The following is a 16,592-nucleotide window of genomic DNA, read 5'->3' on the forward strand; positions in this document are numbered from 1 at the left end:
GCCTTGGTAATTTGAGGATAAAGACCAGATCTAGTTAAAACAGAGACTATTTTCAGCTCAGCTATAGAGTTCTTGTGAGTCTTTAAGCAAATCATTTGATTTCATTGCTCCTAACCATATAAGAAGCACTTGACTTAAAAATACTATAAAATTACTTTTGAGGGTTGTTGCAAGAAAATATCGAGGGTTGACTGAATGTCACTGAAAGTTGAAGGATCGGTATTTGAAAACAGAATAAAGCTCATTAATTTTACTGTACTCTTTTAATTTGGCTAAAACCTCCTACAACTGATTGTAGGTTGGATGGAAACCAGGAGAGAATTTGTCCTTAGAATGTCAAAGGCAGCCCAGTTCTCCGTGTCTTCCCTCCCAGCTCTGCATCCCTCTTCTCCACTCATCCCCAGTCCATCTCCTTCTACTTTAAACACAGATTGATTGATTTGCTTCCGACCTGACTCCAGCTTCTTGTCCTCATACAAAAATTAAGTTTTGGCTAACCTGCTCAGAAACTTCAAACAAGCTCTGAAACAAAAGGTGCTTTTTCTCCTCTCCTTTATGACTCTATAAATCATTGTGACTATAAATCATTGTTTATTTTACTTACTAATCCGTTATCAGTTTTTCCTTTTTCTCAAGGACATTAGAGCATACCATAAGGAAAATGTTTGTTTTTAGTATACTCTTGGTCAGGCTACACACCTGTAGTAACTCAACTACTGTGTTAAGTCATAAAGCAGATGATGTAGCTATGGTTTTTTTTCTTAATTTCTTCACAGCGGCCATAAACTTTCTACGATTACTACTAGAGCCAGATCCTGCAAAAAGACCAAACATCCAGCAGGCACTTGCAAATCGATGGCTTAATGAGAACTACCCTGGAAGAGCACCACCTAATGTCACATATCCAAACAGGTACTGTGCAGAAGAGTGGAGAAAGCCTGCCAGGGTGCATATACATTATATATGTTAAAACATATATAATGTGTATACCTATATAATGTATATAAAACAATATATATGTTAAAACAGCTCTGATGTTTCAGTTCCATTCGCGTGACAGCATCCCAGTGCATTTTCTGGGATTGCTTTTGTGACTCCATTCTAAAAGTGATTAGGATTGGCCATTGAATATGTGTTGCTTGAAATGGTCAAAAACACTGTAAATTAGAAGGTGGCGTACGATGCATTATTTGCAGGGTGATCTGGGGTACAGATCATATGATTAATTGGCTCCAGACCTTGGAATGCGTATATGTGACAGGTAGTTCTGATCTCCTAGTTTGTCAGTCACAGCCAATCTACCTTTCCAATAGAGGCTATGCCTATTTGTGATACATTCATGAGGTTCAGTAGATTAAGTAAATATGCAAACTGTGGTGAGAAAGGTCAGAGTTGAATGATCTTGCTTTGTTGGTTGTTGATCTTGAATACCTGTGCAGTGCTGAATGCATGACTAAATGCAAACAGAGAACAAATCTCATGTCCAGTCAAACATCCATCTAGGAAAAAAGAAGAAAGATACTTGTGGTCCACTTTGGTTAGAAATAATCTTGCTTGACTCTAAACATGTGCAGTGTAGAGTTGACACATGAGCCAGCCAGCCTGGGCTCTCATTACAGTCAATGGAGAGAAATAAGGGCCCTTTTTACAAAATGATTCATCTGACTTCTTTTTGATTCTGCAATAGGATGACTTTGTGCCCAGGAGATCCACGTTCCTCTCCAGTGACTGTAAATTGAGCCTTGGGCAACTCACTTAGAAATATATGTCTATGTTTGATCAGATAAAACCTCCTTCCTGTATCAAAGCCCTCCAGCTGTGTCTCATACACAATCTAGAGCCTGCAGAGGATTCACTGTAGGAGTTACTAGCTTGCAGGCCAAGATCCTAAGTAAGACTGAGGCAAAGACAGCAACATAAAGCCTAATTTTCTGCTTAAAATTTGATAGTGCCCCAAAATTTCTGTCCTAACTTGCTAAGAGGAGAGTCCCTAAGTGAAGATCCTAACTTCCCCCCTACAGTTTACTCAGTTACCAGATGTCAGATGTAGTGTGTGCCTAGGGGCGTGGCAATTTACTTCTGTCTGACCATCTGAACCACTGTCCTTCACCCAAAAATGATTTGGTGTTCACCAACCAGGCCATCTCTTTGTGTTGGTGCCCAGAAGGACTTGGTCCCATAGGCATGCTCAAGCCTTGCATACAGCCAGCCTTCAGCATTCAGGTCACAGCTTTGCTGGTCAAAGTGTCTCCCACCTGTTTTCCCCTCTGCTCCACCACTAGCCAGGGGAACAGGGTGTGTTTCAGAGCTGTGGGTCCAAACCCTATGGGGCTGAGAGGCAACTGCAGCACCCCTCTCTTACTGCTGAAACAGGTGACGAGCGCTGCCACTGCTTGATCATGCTGAGACCTGGGCATAGGAAATCAGTTTGACCCCTGAATCTAGGGACAGCCTTTAGGAATTTTTGGAGACCTTTCCCTTTGACGTTGCTGTTGGCCGGCTTATGGGTCATAGCCCACACAGTCCGGACTCCTACCTGAGTCACCTCCCTTTTCCCTCTGTATTGACAGGCAACAGAGGTGCCCTAATTTAGCAGCAAGCATTTCCCTTCCAAAGGTAGTGTCTTAACTTTCAAGTACTGCATCATGGAGAATCACTCTGACTATGCAGTTCTTTGACCTGAGGAGAATAATAGGTCTCCCACTCTCAGAATATGGTTGGATAGACAGTGAGCAGCTTGGATGCCTGGAGGCATCACTAGAAACAGGGAGGGCAAATGTGAGGCCAGCTGCCTGCAATCCCCAGACCTACGTGGACAGAATATAAAGATGGCCCCTGCGAACAATTGTTTCACCAGGAATAAGAATGAGAACAGGCAGACCCATTATCTCGACATTACTGGCCCAAATTTAAGGGCAGTTGAGTTAATTTGTGTAGTATGCTGTCCAATAAAAGGAAATCTGAGTTTCTATGGTGTATTGGACTGTACTGAAGTATGGTACATATGAACATTGAATGGTAAAGAAAGGGAAAACAAGTGTAAACTAAATGAGTCATTAAGCTAATGAAATCACTGTCATAATGAGTCTAATCAATCTACTAAATGTAGCATCTGTTAAGTGAATGTAAGTATAACTGAGAGCTGTATGGGTAATTTAATGCTCTTGATGTGTGTGTCTTATCTGCAGAAAAGAGGAAAAAAGACAGAAATAGGGCTTGAATGTGATTTCATAATTCTTTTGCATTTGTAGGTACGTTTTCATGCCTCTATTTTTTAATTCCTAGCTTGCAGTTGTCAGGCTTTATGCAGGTTGTGTGGTGCAGTTAGGTAGGTGACTTACAGAAGAGGCTGGATGCTATTAGATAGAACTGTGCAATGCTTTTTATTTATGGAGTGCCCATTAATCATTCCCTTCTAAAGGCAAGCGAATCAAATGGAAGAACAGAAGAAAATGCAGTACCAAACTATAGATAGGGCATATGTTTGCTCATGCATGTATGTGTATATGGTGACGATAATAATCCTTTCCTATTATAAGCACTTTTAAAGGAAACATCAGTGTGGAATGCTATGCTTTGCTATTGAAAAAAAAACCATTTCTCTCTCTTTCTTTTCTTTCTTTCTTTCTTTCTTTCTTTCTTTCTTTCTTTCTTTCTTTCTTTCTTTCTTTCTTTCTTTCTTTCTCATTGTACTGCTTTTCTCATCATTTGGTCTGAAAACAAAAGAAATCTGAACCCAGATTTTATGTGACACTGTAAAGGATAAAGGCCATACAGATTCTTTCTTTCACTTCAAAGACATGTCCTGACTCCTTTTGAGCTTGCCTCAGAAAGTACCACTAAAGTTAGCTTTGACAGTTTCTCCAAGTTTTTGTTAGGTGCAGATATGGGTAAGATGTGTCAAAATAGTTCTGAAAAATCCACTGCTGAATTTGCAGAGAATCACTCCCTCTCTTAATCCGCTAAGCAAGAAGCTGTGTTAAGTTCTTGCAGTGCTCTTCCACCATTTTGGGGATAACGGCCGTTGTTCCCAAGACAGGAACATGGTAGGAAAGGGGAGAGCATGAAGATAAGGTGGAAGAATGGAAGAAACTGCATTTTCAGGAGAATATACTCCCAGGCTTTTTATAAGTTTGCTTTTATTAAAGAAATTCCCTGAAGGCAAGCAAAAATTTCCCATTTTGTTGAGTGCTGTAAGTAGAAATTGCTTGAATTTCTTTTGCTGTCGAGATGCTTTAATGTGCGATGGCCAAGGTAGGTTTTGCTTTTGAACTTAAAAAAAGCCTAATCCTTAGCTGCAGAATGAATATTAATAAGCATGCCAAATAAAGGAAAAGAGTTATTTGAGATGTTTTACATCTTGTCTAAGTCCTCTGTGTTGGACCCAGACTGCTGTCCAGGCATTCCTTGCATCACAGGTGCACAGGACAGGGGGACAACAGGGCAGGAGTGGGAAAGGTGGAGAATTGTCCTTTCGAAGGCAGAAAGCAGGTTATAAAAAAGCCCACAACCTAAGCTTCCCTAAGTTGCCTTAGCTGGATATTAGGCTTGATATTAGGAGCAAGGAATATCCTTTAGAAACCAAATGAAACCCAGCATTTCTTTGGAAATGGATGGGAGTTGACGGGTACATCTGGGAAGCTGGCCAGTTCATTTAGAGGTCTAAATAGGAGCAGACTTCTTTGGAAAATCTGGTTTTAACTTAGACTGAGAAGATACTTTGCCATTTCCACAAGGCTGCTGTACTCCATGTCTTGCGTTGGCTGAGTCTGGTATAGACTTTATAGAAGAGCACATACATAAACATGTCTTGTACTTGTGCTTTTAACTGACATGAGTATAGCAGCAGTTTTACCATTTTGAGAGCTGCTGTCATAACCCTCCCTGTACGTGCCCCTTCTCCGGCATGAAATTCCCTAGCTGCTTAGTGAATGAATATTGTGTAACAGGTAAGAGGTGAAGCTGAATGCAGTGGTGTTTGATTACAAGGAAAGAGTAATTTCAGCAAGCCAAATGTAGCTGCCTGAGTTGGATTTTACCTCTTTTCCTTCAAAACCAGCCAGATGATCTTGATGGTCTTCACTGGTCAGATGTAGGGTAACATATGTTGGCGTCCTGAGCATCACGGTGCCATTTTGCATCAGGGTAGGACATGGTGGGAAGAGTGCTGTTCATTCAGCTATCACGGCTTCCTGCAGTGCCCGTGGTTCCCAAACAGTCTGCCCTTCTCGTGCCTGCTCACAGGAGGAGGGAGCTAATCACTGGCATGTTACTGAGCCTTTCAAGCCTCTTCTTTACACTCTGCCACATTCCCCATGGTTGGCAAGGTTCTGCTGCTGGGAGGGTGGTACGAACGGTGTGCTCTGCCTCTCTCTTTGTGCAGGATTCACCTTGAGGACCTCAGCCAAAGCGTGCTGCTCCATATGACTGAGAAGCTCGGCTACAAGAACAGCGACGTCATCAACACTGTGCTCTCAAACAGAGCGAGTCACACGCTTGCCATCTACTTTCTACTTAATAAGAAGCTGGAGCGCTACTTGGCAAGCCTTAGGGTAAGGTACTGCTTGATGCCGATTCTTTGGACGAGTGGGTGAGGAGGGTAAAAAGAGTGCTAAAAGTTTCCCTGCTTGCAGCATTTCATCTCAAGGCTTTACCCAAGGTTTTTGTTTTTTTAATTTTGTAGCAGTAACCATGAAGGGGAAGTATTCCTTGCAAACTGATAATGTTATTTCAGATAAGAGTTCTCCAGGTTGCACAGATAACTGCCGACAGGCTTTATGTCTCACAAGTCCCTCTTTCCATAGGAGATCCCCTCCAGCTAGGCAGTTACCGTACAGAAAGCAAACTTGCCACGTGGAGCCTTACTTGTGGCGTACTGTGTCTGTATGTTGAGATAATTCTACTGCTTGAAATATCAATAACACAATGTAATTTGATTCAGAAAATCAAGAGGAAGCTTAAGAGCTATTAAGATTGTATTTAGTTTTTAAGTGAAAACTTAGCTGAAAGTTTTACATGCAAAAGAGCATGAATATAAAGTCTCCTAGTGTTCTGCCAACCTTTCTGGCCCCTGAGTACGGCTTGGGGGTCAGAAACACTGCTGATGGGTTTGCACAGCAGCTTTCTCTAGGGCAGGAATCTGCTGCCACATGTCATCCTTCCTTGTACATCCTGGGGAGCTGAGCTCTCAGGCCACATTTTGCATGGTACTTGCTGGCGTGCTAGGATGGGCACAGCGCAGAAAGACAAGCTGCGCGCTCTCTGCCCTTGGCCTCTCCACACAGCTGCCTGCGGTCTGGCAAGGAGTCATAACTAGTTGAGGGCCTGTAGGCTCCTATGTGACCGCACAGGCAGGAGGGTGGGTTGTATGGAGTTTTCCTAATGCATTTGCTTCTTACAGAAATTATCCCCAACGGCCTTCCAATCTGACAAGAGCTTATTAGTTTTTTTCTTTTCTCAGTTCTTTTAGCAAGCTTGTTTTAATGATGATGCCAACAATGATATTTAAAATGTAATGGACCAAATTCACCATCTCAGTAAGATGCAACCTCCACTGAATTCCAAGAGCAGATACGGTCCATTAAGCAGTAACTGAATATTAGGTTTCTCTAATTATTTTACATACTTTACTTTTCTGTGTTTCTCTCTCCACAGAAGTCTGAAGGCCAGGACAATATTTGCCACAAGAACCAACTGTACCAGATAGAAAAATACAAGGCAAATAAAGACTCCTATGAGGTAAAGCTCATTGAAGCTCATTAAGGTACTTTGAAAGCAGACTGAATTCGAGGATCCTTGGCAATTGTGATTAAGGCAATGGGTTTCTGGACCTGCAGAGAAAAAAAACACCTGTGGTTTTGCCTGTGTAGGACAAATAATCCCCTCAATTTCTCTTTGAAGGAACAAATAGCAACCCCCTAAGGTGGAAGTGTAAAGGTGACTTTCAGCTTTTATGAAGAAAATAAAGTTTAAAATGCTCTGTTTAGCAAAATAATGCAAACTTTTTCAGGGGGCTCTGGAGTTTCATTCTGGGGAGCAAGTTGCTGGTGGTGTAAGAAGACCATAACTGCCTTGAGTCTCAAGACCTTGGTGGTGTAGGGCAGAGAGCTGAGTGACACCCAGGGTGACCCTCCCTGGTCATCTGGCTTTCCTGGTGTGCTGGGCCAACCCTGGCTTGACTACCAGAAATTATGAAACTGTATTAGCACAAAACTGTACCCAGATTAGTGGTTTTTACTTCTTAGAAGTGACGCAGAACTAGCCCACTGCATTGTGAGGGAATTCCCTTGGCCAGAGAAAAGATTTAACCAGGTTACCTTTTGCTCTGTCGATCTCCAGTCTTTTTGCCTGCAATAGAGAAGGTAGTTTGTATTAAGAGAACACATTTCAGATAATAGGAGTCTTCTTATGGCTGGATTTTTCTTCCCTGGCTGATTCTTTGCCAAGCACTAAAATTACAAGAGTAATATGAGTTGTGCAATTCTTACCTACCAACACAAAGAGCAGTATTCTTGAAGAGTCTACCTATTTCAAAAGCTACTCTTCAGCACTGGATTGATGATCTAATTTCAGGGGCAAATTTGTATCATGGCTGGTTTTGTTTATATTAAAGACTGCAAGACAAGTTGAACTGCAAGCCAGATGGAAATATCAGGGCAAAGTATTTATCATTCTTTTCTTACATAAATCAAAACCCACCTTACTTAAATGTGTCAGCAATGGGTCAACTCAATGAATATAATATTTCAAAATGCTCTTTGACAGCTTACTTCAAGCTATTGCAGGGCAACCTTCCCCTGGGAACACAGGCAGGTCCCTGGAGGTGAATGCTGCAGATGTTGCATGGTGCATCCTGACACTCTCTGGGCCAGTTTCCTCCAGCTGCTCGTGTCACTTCTCTGCACGGTGACGGAGAGCCACGGGCAGCTCTGCCTGCCATCCAGGCATTAGCTTGCAGCTTCTGCACACCCACCCCACGCAGGGGAGTCTGCAGCAAGGCCAGCCTGCTACTACCTGCATGTAGCCAAGAAAGAAATGCATGGTCTGGTTTGGTGGTGGTCCTGAAATCTCCACACCCCTAGAGCGGAACCAATGTTTGACTTCCCTAAGGATAATTGAAAACTAACAGTATGTTAGTTAAACATATTAGTAAACACCACTGTATGACCCCAGTTTGGTTTGTAGGCATGCTTAGGGATAAAGGCTCCCTCCAAAGCCTCTCCTGCACTCGGAGTTAGTCCCAGTGTAGTTATTTAGAGGATGAGGGGGTGTCATTTCTTTCTTGAAATAGTTACCTTGATGCAATCACGGTGCAGACACTGCAATAATAATACAGTATATTCTCTTTCTGCCTGGGCCTAGCTGAGTATAAAGCGTGTTTTATATTGCTTTAGGTGTATTTATGCAAGGCGATTGTGTTACCTTTACCTGTACCAGGACAGTTGAAGCAGCATATGTGGGTGAATACAGACCCTGGGATGCTACTGCTATTTGTAACTATGGTAGACATCTCCTAAAATGCCTTCATGTGGATGGGAACACAGCCCTGGTAGTATCTAGTTTATGCCACTGGGATCAGTGGGTGCCACTGGGACTCAGGAATAGGAATTTTGTAAGCTCAGGCAGGTTCATGAGCTGCAGTTAGAGTCCCTTTTTACCCCCCATTTCCAGAGGGGAACTGGGAGGCACTCACTGGTCCCTCGGCAGCCACTGCACAGATTGTGGAGCTGTGCGTTGCCATGGGAATAGCAGGGAGAGGAGAGCTGGTCAGCTTCAGCAGCCGGCTGAATTTCTTTCACCTCACTCCAGCGATGTGAAATACAGACTTTGCCTCAGGTGGGGGGCTGCCTGCCAGCAGCACTGCCTGCTGCTGGGGCAGGCAGCCAGGCACAGGGGCAGTGGTTGTGCCCAGACCCTCTTTTCCATTAGGTTTCCTAACCTGGGGTGGTGGGATCAGTGCACCAGGGCTGAGGGTGCCAGGAACTGCTGTTGGTGCGAAGTAACCAGGCTGTTTTGCAGGCTGATTTCGTCGTAGTGCTCAGGGCAGATGGGCAGCACAGGGAGGAGGGAGGCAGCAGTCTGTCTCTCTCCATCTCTCTCTTTTTGTTGGAGAGGCCTCAGGTGATGAGTGGCCGTCCCTCCAGCGAATCCAGGGGACCAGCACTGGGGATACCTGCCTCCTGCAGGGTAGCTAATGGGCTCAGACTCAAGGAATTTGAAATTTTTTAATGTTCTTATCACCATTTCAGATATGGCCAAGGCAAATACCCTTTATCTTCCTTTCAGTCCATTGCTGGGACTAAGAGTAAGTTTTCGGGTCGAGGTCAGGACAGGAAATAGCAGAGGATGATGTAATGCCAAACCTATTCAAGTATAACATACCGGTACAACTCCTGCATTGTGTGACAGCATGCCATTACATGGCTGTGCACAGTACAGTGAAGAGTGAATTTTTATAACTCCCCTAAAGGAAATCTATCTTTCCTTTTAAAATATAATAATACGTGGCACATTGGGAGTTTAGGATTTTGGTCGTTTCCCCTCTCACAATTGTCTAAGAGAAACATGTTAGTAAGTTTTAAAAATACTTATAAGACTATTTGCAACATTCATCCAGCATAAACTAATTAATTGCTAACACTGGATATGTGAATTTTCTTTTTTGTGGGTGCTTTAATTGTATGTCATGACTGACTGTGTTACTGCAACTTAGAAAACGTAACAGCAGTTTGAAGGCAAAGTCAGAAGCACTTGGCAGGTGAGGAGCTGCGGCTTAGCTCTTGCACCATTAGGCTAAAGGTATTGCAGCATTGAAATGTCCTGCATTCTGACAGATGCTGCAGCAACTGACATGCAAATCATTCCCTCACCTATCCAAAATAGCAGAAAGCTTCTAACAATCCTGATTGGCTCCTTTAGGCTTAATATAGTCACCGCTTGGTCTCATCCTCACAAGTACCTTTAAAAAAAGATACTCAGTAGAGCCCAGTCTCTGCTGAACTTGGCAGCAGAGCTTCAGAGCCTTCAGAGGAAAAATAGTGTGGTGGGCTCAAAACTAACTGTACAGCTCCCACTGACTCTATTGTCTCAGGATGTTATTCACACAGCATCATTATTATTGTTATCATTATTATTACTGTTGTTGTTGTTGTTCACACAGCATCATTACTATTATTATTGTTGTTGTTGTTGTTATTGCTATTGTTATCACTTCATTGTCATCAGTAGTGACTGTGCTCGCCAAGATAGTGCCTAGGACCAATCAGATGTTGTGTTGTTCCAAGCAACATGTTGTTCCGTGGGCAGGGAGGAATAAATGCTCGGTGCTGGAGGTGTTTACAGCCTCTAAAGACAAGAGAAAAGACATCAGGTGAATGAAGAGGTATCACTCAAGCAAAGTGATGACTGCTCCATAATGCATTGGTTTGTTTCTGTGGAAGGGTTAGCCAGCTTTAGCTAGCTAAAGGGAAAGAAATTGGAGGAGATAAGGGATGGATGGAGAGAAGGCTGGGCCAAAAAAAGCATGCATGAAGGGAGACTGAGGTGAAAACAGTGAGGAGTTCACAGAGGGTCTCTGGTTCTCTCTCTCCCAAGTCACCTAAGCACTTTCTGTATAAAATTAAAAGCTCTAGTTCGTGATTCACTGAAGCTCTTCCTTCTGACTCCATAACTTCTGAAAATTCAAAGGTTAGTGAGCCCAGTGGTGCCCAGACACCACCTGTGCATGGAGCTGGACTCTCTCTGAGCTGAGAGTGATTGTAATGAGTGCAGTCAGGTTATTTTCCTCTTAGGTGTCTTGATGCCTGATTTTTTGACATGAAATAAACTTTTGGCTCCCCCTGAAATCACTGACAGGTAGATAACATTATGGAGCTTGCAGAATCTAGTGATTCATGTTGAAAGAAGATATAATGAATTTTCACTGTAAAACAGTGCTTTGAAAATTGGATTCCTTTTCTGAGTCCCACTCCCAGATTCTGTTTTTCCTCTGTCATCACTGGAGATCAAACCTATCTTTTAGGATGTATGCGCTTGCATTCTTCCCTGTCGTGAAAAGGAGTTAGGGCTAAGGGAAGTCTTGGGTCAGTAATTTTCTCCCCCTCCATGTCTTGTGCAGTTGCAGAGATGCTGTAAAAGCAAGGGCCATATTCCTCCAGATCTTGTTTGGACAGAAGATAGATGACTCAGTGAGTTTAAACTTCTTTAAAGCTTTGCAGCTCACCTTTTCAAACGTCAGAGGAAGTACAATAAAGAGAAATCAAAGACCTTTTTTAGGTGCTTAAATAGGGAGGCAAATTTCAGGTATGGAAGAGCATAAACCTGTATCTGCTTGCTCCAACGAGGTCTCCTAGGAGAAATGGCCTCTGAAGAGAAAGCTGCCTTTTTCCCTTAATTTTCCAAACCCAACTTTCTCACTGCATGAATATCAGAGCAGATGGGAGCCATGAAATCATGTCAAACAGATCAGAGGAAAATGAGACATGGAAGATTTAGTTATTTTGAGTAGCCAGGATAAGTTCCTTGTAAATATATAGTATTTAATTCAGCTTCGGTAAGTGGCGTGCTTATAAGTCTGGGGGTCATTTAAACTTCCCTTAAGTAAACCAAATTGTTCTTGTTTGTTTTGCAACTTAAAGGACAAAAAACTCAAAGAGCAAGAAAAGAAAGGGGAGATTCTACACCGTCAGCTCCCAAAGAAAACTGAGAAAAGTCCAGTTTCATATAGACAGCCTTCTTCCTGTCTTATCTCACAGATACAGAACACCAAGGCTCTGCTGAAGGACCGGAAAGTCACCAAGGCTGGAGGTCCAGAGAAAGGTCAGTGGGAGAAATACCAGTGGTGTATCCCTGTGTGTATGTGCATGCGTGGGCACGTGCAGTATTAATGAGAGCGTCTTGTGTGTTGTGTGTTTGTTAGTAAATAGTTGTGGGCTTGCATTTGCTGTCTGCTCTGGAGGTGGTATCTGAAAGAGGGCTGGATAATGTAGTCAAACATTGAACGAAACATCCTGAGGAAACCGTGACGATGTTCAGCAGTCATGAATCCTCACTTTTACTTCTGTTTTTATTTGACAGAATTCCCACAGTGTTTTAAAAAAAGCTTTCTTTCCCTATTTATACGTACTTATACAAAATCATCTGCACTTCACACTGGTGCTTTGAAAGTATCAACACCCACCCCAGATCACTGACAAACCAAAGCCGGTAGACAAGCTTCTTCCTACCGGTGAATGTGTTTTGCTAAGAGGGGACTAAGGGGCAGCACGGGAAGAAAACCCTGACCCTGAGGAGAGTGCTGGTAACAGTGGCATCCCTGGGAGAAGCAGTGGGCAGCAGCTGATGGTGGAGGAAGGGGAAATAAGCAGTCAAGAGGAAATGCAGGTGGGACCACCAACCCCGGCAAATTTCAGGCAGCAAAAGGAGGGGGAAAGCATTAGCAGGGAGAGGAAAAGACGAGACAGAAGAGAGCAGAGCATGAATCATGCAGGGTAGGAGGCAACCTGGGAGGGATGGGTGAGAGCTGCTCACAAAAGGAGGCAGAAGAAAGGAGTGGAGGAAAAGGGGAGTCAGCAGGGAAAACGGGGTGTCGGTAGCGCACACGTGGATGGGAGACGTTGAGGAGCAGGAAGGTGATGTAGCTGGCTGTTAAATAAGGGAACTAAATGAGGGGAGGTCACTACAGAGCAGAGGGGGGGAAATACGGCGTTATCAAATGTTTACTGTGATGTCAGGGTTATTTAGAGTGGTGACTTATGGTGGTTTTATGCTTTTTCTCATTACTTGATAATTTATCATTTGATGTGTTCTACCTAATAAAATGTTAGAATGGTGTTTGTTTGGCAGCACAGGCACCTCTGCTGCAAGGTAGCAGTAGTCCACGGAGCTGGTCAGAAATGGAACATACTTTTTGTGAAAAATGTAACAAACATTTAAAAATGCTCATTTTGTTCAGAATTTTTCATTCCTTCTGGGAGGGAGCCACAGGGGGAAGTAAACCTAGTTAATTTTTTTTCCTCTTTAGGTTTCTTCCTGCTTTTTTGAACTGAAACCTGAAAATCGTTCAGATCTCAGCTAAAGCATTTCTCTGCTTATGGAAACCATGTTTTGACACTTCTCAAATGAAGTGGTCAGATAATTTTGACCAGTTTAGGAAAGAAACTAGTCAGATTAAACCTGCACTGCTTTTCCCAGACAACTCTCAATGCAAGTGATTTCATCCCATACATCCATTCAGGTCTTAACCCCTGCCAAGACCATCCCTTTCAAAAGAAATACATGTGCGATTTGGGGCCGTGACCTGAAGGCTGGCAGACCTAAATTATTTTATATCTCTTTTAGATGGTTTGAGACCAAGGGAACTCATGGACAGTGGTTAACTGCCAGTCTGCTATTCTTTCAGTTAGGGGGAACCTAGCAAAGCAGGGTCCTTGGACAGCTTCCCATAAAGGCAGCAAAATGTGTTTTTGTTCAACTAGCTCGAAATAAGCAAGTTTCAGCATCCTGTAGAAGCCAAGCAGATCTTCTCCACGAGCTGTTTTGTTTTACTGGTCCAAATCCTGCAAAGATTGTTCCATTTATATTTGGTCCTTGCTGAAGGAAGGTTCTTGCTGAAGTCGATGTAGCAAATCTGTTCCAACTGTAGCAGCCTGAATCTGGCCAGTGCAGCTACTCCATATTTACATGTGTGAAACCAAGAACAGATTTTGTTCCAAAATGCAAAGAAAGACATTAGGGATTAACTCACTGTTGTCCCCTCTGTCTCTAGGTATGTCAGGGAATACAGTATGCAGACCCAGTAAAAACCATGCAGAGTTATGCTAAGAAAGGGGAAATGTGAGATTTCTCAGACATAGCCTTAGAGGATATAATTAATACAAACAGCTGAAGACATCTGTGGTTTTCCATTTCATGTCCATGTCTTACTCAGTTTAAGCACTCTTCCTGCCTTTGAGGAAAGTGGCAGATAAATTGCCCGTGAAACAGCAACGTAAGTATCAAATGAGAGACAAGGAATTAGGTTCTGGGTATATCCCTACGACCATTTGTTTTAGCTAGTGCATTTGTCACGCTCTTCTAAAATTTGTTAAAGGTGATGTCAGACTCTGCCTGCCGTGAGGCAGAGAAGGCAGTGCTATTAAATGCAATCTGCTCTTCTGGCTCCTTTTCTGATTGCCTTGCAGACTCCAGTGGCGGGGTAAGCCCTTTCCATGAACCCCTGGCAACCAAGACGGGCTGTGTCACTTCCAGCTCCCTGGAGTACCTCGAAGTCCAGCAGCCGCCCCCCAGAACCCCTCGGCTCCTCAAGAGGCAAGAGTCTCCGCAGCAGGAGCCAGCCCGCATTGGGAGCCGGGCAAAGGACTCTCCTCTCATCCTGAATATTGTGCACTCCTTCGAGTCAGTTGACAGGGAGGACCAAATAGACCAGGTTTCCCCCTCTCATCAGTACAGGATTTTAGGCTCACCAATGAATTTCCCTTACAAAAGCTCAAGTGAAAGGACACTGTCCCCGCTTTTTCAGCCAGGGAGTACATCCCCCATCCACCCCACCCAAGTCTCTTTCACATATGAAGAAAAAGCGTATCCGGCAAAGGAAGAAGCCGTGTCCCCTACTCAACTCGTTTCCAACAACCCCTTGGGCAGCCCCAACTGTGTTAAAAGCAGAGGCAGATTCCCCATGATGGGAATTGGACAGATGCTGCGGAAGAGGAACCAGACGATGCAGTCGGCAAGCGACAAGCCGTTGGAAGCAAGGATGCCTCAGCTGCAGCAAATGAGTCCCACACAGATTTCCTTCAATGCAGCAGATGCTGTCAGTGGCCAGTGTTAGTCTGACATCCTGGGATTTGCTTTGCTATTCTCTGGGACCTAACCTTTTTTACTTCAAACAAGAAGGGAAAGCCACAGGCATGATACTGTCACTACGTAATACACCACAGTGGTCCAACGTAGAAAATCAGAGGCCTGCTTTAAGGAAGGCATTGTCCTACTTATTACAGTTGAAAGAAAAGGGCTCTGCTTGTGCTGTTAAGAAATACTAGCATTTGGCATCTGACTGTACAGTAAAACATGTCTTGAAAGAGCTATGTGAATATGTATTTTCACTGCTCTCATCTAGTATTGCAGTAAGGTTGATTGGAAGAACAGTGAGCATTAACGGTTTGATTCATCAAGGTAATCTGCGTGGTGTCATGAATGCTGGTCCCATCCAGGATCTGTGGTAAGACTGTCCGTGCTCCATCTGCCTGTGCCACACAGTACGTGGTACTGCTGCAGGCATTGTTCACATGGCTAGACAAGTGGGAAAACTCAAGATTCTGTGTCCAAAGTTAACTTGCTAACAAGCACTGCCAAGAAGATGAAGTTGGTAGAAGCTTGAATAAAGACACGAGTGATCTAAACATTCAGAAAAAGTGGGAGTATTGAAATTCAAAGCAGATTTTACAGTTAATTACATAAAGTAGCTAATAATGGAATCGTTTTCTTCCTAAAGAAAATGATGATTTAATGACATCACTCAGAAGAAACATGGTCATTTAAAAACAAGTTTCATCACGTGGAAATTCACCACACTAGAGGCTTGTTCCTTTCATATGATGGGTCTGCAAGTGGATATTTCAAACAGTAATCCAAATTGCATCACGCTGTTTAAACAATCCAGTCACCTCCAATTTCTGCAGCTGTACTAGTTCCATGGCATGCCTACATGCAGGGCTGCATTAGCCCGTTAATAGCAAGGCAGCATTGGACACACCTGAAGGCTTTTCTGAGAGACTGCAGTGAACTAAAAAGACTAATAAAGGACACATGAACCTGTACCAATGCCATTTTATACTGCAAGATTGGTAGTGCAGTGGTTACCAAAAATTTGGTATTGTTATGAGTGGTGAAGATTAACTTTCTTAAAAAGGCACCATGTTCTGCATACCAGTCTTGTTTTTCTAAGTAAATGATACATCTGAGAGGTTGACAACATTTTTTTGGTTCTGTTTTTGTCTTCAAACAATTTCCTATAAATTAGAAGGTTTAGCCAAAGACTACTCTTTTCTTTTGTCTGTACCGTGCTTGCATATGTGTTTGTGTGTATGGGATGTCTCAACAAAGTTTGTTCCAGTCTGGTTCCCAGGTGGGCAGCCCTGACCCACATGTGCCCCACTGCTGCCCACCCAATTAATGTCACTTCAAAATCCAAGCAGCAGAGGTATTGTCTTCTTCTTGGGGTTGTTGTTGGAAGTTGGGGATTTTGCCTTGAGACCATCAGTAGGAATCCAAGCCCTATTTTCATCAGTATTTTGCAAACAGTTTTGTGGCCCCCTGGTTTGGTGTCTGTGTAAATGCTGAGAGTTGCCCCTGTTTGAGAAGCTTTCCTTCCAGTTTCATGCGAAAGATCCACAGGGACTGGGGGAGGAGGGCCAGCAGAGCAGGGGAAAAGGTCCCCAGCAGAGCACATAGCTGAGCACATGTTCCTGATTCTCAGCATAGCACAGGCCTTAAACCAAAATCTGCAAGAAAGAAATTGGATGTTAATCCAAATACTGACAGAACAGTAACGGGACTGTGAGTATTTTGAATGCTTGCTGGCAAACGCAGCAAAG

The 16,592-nt window shown here is 43.4% G+C and overlaps 1 protein-coding gene across 3 annotated transcripts in view; it reads left to right on the top strand.

Annotated features, from left to right (window-relative positions):
* The window catches only part of HUNK (hormonally up-regulated Neu-associated kinase), a 58,087-nt gene extending 42,055 nt beyond the window's left edge, over window positions 1–16,032 (top strand). For 2 of the 3 annotated variants that reach the window (XM_074858189.1, XM_074858187.1), the window contains exons 6-10: window positions 777–912; window positions 5,384–5,552; window positions 6,655–6,738; window positions 11,637–11,817; window positions 14,181–16,032. In XM_074858189.1, the coding sequence (XP_074714290.1) occupies window positions 777–912; window positions 5,384–5,552; window positions 6,655–6,738; window positions 11,637–11,817; window positions 14,181–14,827 (1,217 nt within the window). In that variant the 3' untranslated portion in view covers window positions 14,828–16,032. The remainder of the gene's footprint in view (window positions 1–776; window positions 913–5,383; window positions 5,553–6,654; window positions 6,739–11,636; window positions 11,818–14,180) is intronic. The other variant, XM_074858188.1, reaches the window with a different exon arrangement.
* Window positions 16,033–16,592: the final 560 nt, after the last annotated feature.

This window comes from Strix uralensis, chromosome 2 (assembly GCF_047716275.1).
Source record: "Strix uralensis isolate ZFMK-TIS-50842 chromosome 2, bStrUra1, whole genome shotgun sequence".
In the NCBI taxonomy this organism is placed as follows: Eukaryota; Metazoa; Chordata; class Aves; order Strigiformes; family Strigidae; genus Strix; species Strix uralensis.